The 3,006-nt window shown below is 40.3% G+C and overlaps 1 protein-coding gene across 1 annotated transcript; it reads right to left on the reverse strand.

The window, feature by feature from the left end:
• Positions 1–1,010: 1,010 nt before the first annotated feature.
• Positions 1,011–2,329, reverse strand: LOC119319214 (B3 domain-containing protein Os03g0164300-like). Its single transcript, XM_037593701.1, has 5 exons — positions 2,134–2,329; positions 1,945–2,025; positions 1,705–1,868; positions 1,358–1,616; positions 1,011–1,276 (listed from the first exon to the last, which is right to left on the reverse strand). Exons 2-4 carry the CDS (start codon positions 2,021–2,023, stop codon positions 1,362–1,364), a joined length of 498 nt encoding a protein of 165 aa, XP_037449598.1. The 5' UTR covers positions 2,024–2,025; positions 2,134–2,329; the 3' UTR covers positions 1,011–1,276; positions 1,358–1,361.
• Between the last annotated feature and the right edge of the window lie 677 nt (positions 2,330–3,006).

Below are 3,006 nucleotides of genomic sequence, written 5' to 3' on the forward strand. Positions count from 1 at the left end.
GCCAATGTCGCCAACCCATGTCAACATAAGCAAACATTACATTCTTCAACAAGCCACGAACACTCTTAAGCTGCAAATAACTGACCATGACATACTTGACATGTGAGAGCATGGCCTAATTGCCTCTCTTTCAATCAACTTACCACCTCATAGAGGCTGGGCAGCCAGAGAACCAATTTTTTTATGGGGATTTCAAAACTACATCCCTCGAAGCTGCTGAATCAGCTAATGTAGCTGCAATAAGCTATCTACAAGAAAACAACATAGTAGTATTTGATGATGCAAACCTACAACCCCTAAAGAAGTGTAGAAGAGAACTTCTACAAGCAACATCCTGGTCATGGGGTTTTGAGCAATCTACTATGCAGCTTAAAAAACAAGTCAAAGCCATGGAAAGAGATAGGGTGCAACCATTAACATTGCTGCTTTCATCCAACGATGACAGTCCAAATACACCGCTTCTTGAGGTATATTAGACATACTTTTGTCTTAGTTTGTGTACCAGTTTTACACATACAAAAAATAGTCCATGTATATCTCATAACAAGTTTCAAGAACCCGATGATGAATTGGTTCCAACACCTGAAGAAGAACCACAGTTCAATGGCAGCACAACGAACACACCGCCAGCTGAAGTGATCTCTAACCTCTTTCCTGCCACCAGCAAGCTGGACCCGAAAATCGCAGGCAACGGAACTACTAGGTAAAACACTCACAAGAAAAACCTACTAAATCAACTATCTTCCTCTTTGACCAACCAACAAAGCACTGTATGCAGGGTGTATGGAAAAAGAAGTGCAAAAAGAGCGTTGTTCGACCATGGCAATGAGCTGTAAACCCAAGCAACAACGTCGACCAGGATACTTTTGAAAGCTAGCTCAAAGGCATTACCAAAACTTATTATCCTTTGTGGGGAGTATTTTCATGCAGCCAAAACTTTAATCCTATCTTATGAAATCCCATGTACTAACTATGCTATGTCTATGTGCGTATGCTTAATTACTTCAGACAAACAGAACTACAATGTTAGGAAAACGCATATAGCTCACTAATAGTTTAGAGTCTTCATCATCATTACATTACATAGATAGCATAGAGGATACATTACTGCCAAAAGAAAAGCATCCTGGTTCCCTTGGCCCAACAAACCCGACCATAGTCTATCAAACGACTGAACATTACTAAACATAGGCATACCATCATACTAGAGAACATATCTACATGTCCTTGCAGAACACCTTCCCATCTTCCTACTTCCAAACTGCATCACAGAAACCTACAAAAACCCATACTTACTTAGACTAGGAAATAAACTAAATATTTCTTTCAGAAATAAAATTATGTTCCATACACCAACCTCTTCAGATTTTGTGCACAGTGAACTCTGGCACCTCCTTGCAATGTCGGAGAGAAAAGACACAGATTTCCCGTTCTTTTAGCTTCGCTCTTTCCGCAAAGCGGCTCCAGTTATGTGTTATAGCAACCCTCTTGTCAACCCCTTTTATCAGTCGAACATAGGTTAAACAACGCCCAGATGAAAGCTTAATCCGCATTCGGTCAACCGGACTGGAGAGAAACTTCATGAGGTGCTTCTCAGTGAACAAAGTAGAGAAGTACTACAAGCATTCAACAGACTTATAGTTATACATTATGATTGATAGAGCAGGCAAAATACACATATAGGCAAATAAATTCGCTTCTCACCATTCTCTGCCCAGCTTTGGTAAAAGTCTTGTTCATCTCACACACATAGTGCCTAATAGCAGGCTTAACAGAACGAACATAGCAGCTAAGACGCTTTCGAGCACACTTTGACATCATAAATTTCTTTGAATACATCCAGTCGGCTTTAGAATTAGGATCATATCCTAACAATAAAAGTAAAATAATTAATTTCCTATCTATAGAAAGAAACACTTTGGATTATCTAGCATTAGTCCTTACCAACTGAGTACTCTCTAGGGCAGTCACACACATCCTTGCATGTCTTCTGAACCTTCTTTTTCTTCATACGGTAGCACATGCCTCAATAATTCAACAAACAAATGGCCCATAAGCGCAAATGACTAAAGTACAGATCATGGACACATTTTATTAGATTAAATGTCTGATGTTTACCATTACTAAAATTACCTTCATCAGAGCTTGTGTCCACGCCATCATCAGAGCTGTTGTACGCCCGTTCATCAGAGCTCGTGTCCACACCTTCATCAGAGCTGGTGTACGCGGGTTCATCAGAGCTCGTGTCCAGAGCTTCATCAGAGCTGCTGTCCGCGCTCTCATCAGAGCTAATGTTCAAGGATCGTTGATGCGATCTCCCCTCATGCCTTCAAACCTAAACAACAAAGATTTTCAATCAGCACAAACTATGCGGAAACAGGCAGAAAACATCATACTGAAAAAAGATAGCAATGGAGTAGGAGTCGGCTGAAAACGAAAGGAGTTGCCAAATCCAAATGAATGCGGACTAGATCCATGTTTCAAATAAGCCCCAGCCAGTCAAAAAGGGGAAGAAATCTCACTAGCACGCAAACGCTAGGGTTCATCTCTCAAGGAAGGGTTCGACCACCAGACGGAGATGCCGAGTAAGAGGAATGGCAGGGGACCGATGCCTACCGCTTGATATTCTACAACGAGCGTGCCAGGCAGAAAAATTGCCCGTGGGCCAAACAACAAGCAGGCCAGCCTAGTAAGCCTTAAATACTCTTTAAATAATATTAGACATGCTTCTAAAAGAAAACAGACACATAGCTCTTTTCTTTTAGGAGAAATAGGCACATAACTTTCAGTCCACATAATACATGCATATGCCTCACTAATTGGTACAACCGTTTTTTATTGAGAGACACAACCTTTTCAAAACACTTCTAATTTAATTTTTCATAGCAATGGCTGTTTTTTTGTTTCAACTCTGACTCTATGGTATTAAAGTAAACCAAGTATATTAAAATAAACCAACTATATTCATATATGCCTCAGTAATTGGTACAGCCGATTTTTATCAAG

Source organism: Triticum dicoccoides, chromosome 6A, assembly GCF_002162155.2.
Source record: "Triticum dicoccoides isolate Atlit2015 ecotype Zavitan chromosome 6A, WEW_v2.0, whole genome shotgun sequence".
Taxonomy (NCBI): domain Eukaryota; kingdom Viridiplantae; phylum Streptophyta; class Magnoliopsida; order Poales; family Poaceae; genus Triticum; species Triticum dicoccoides.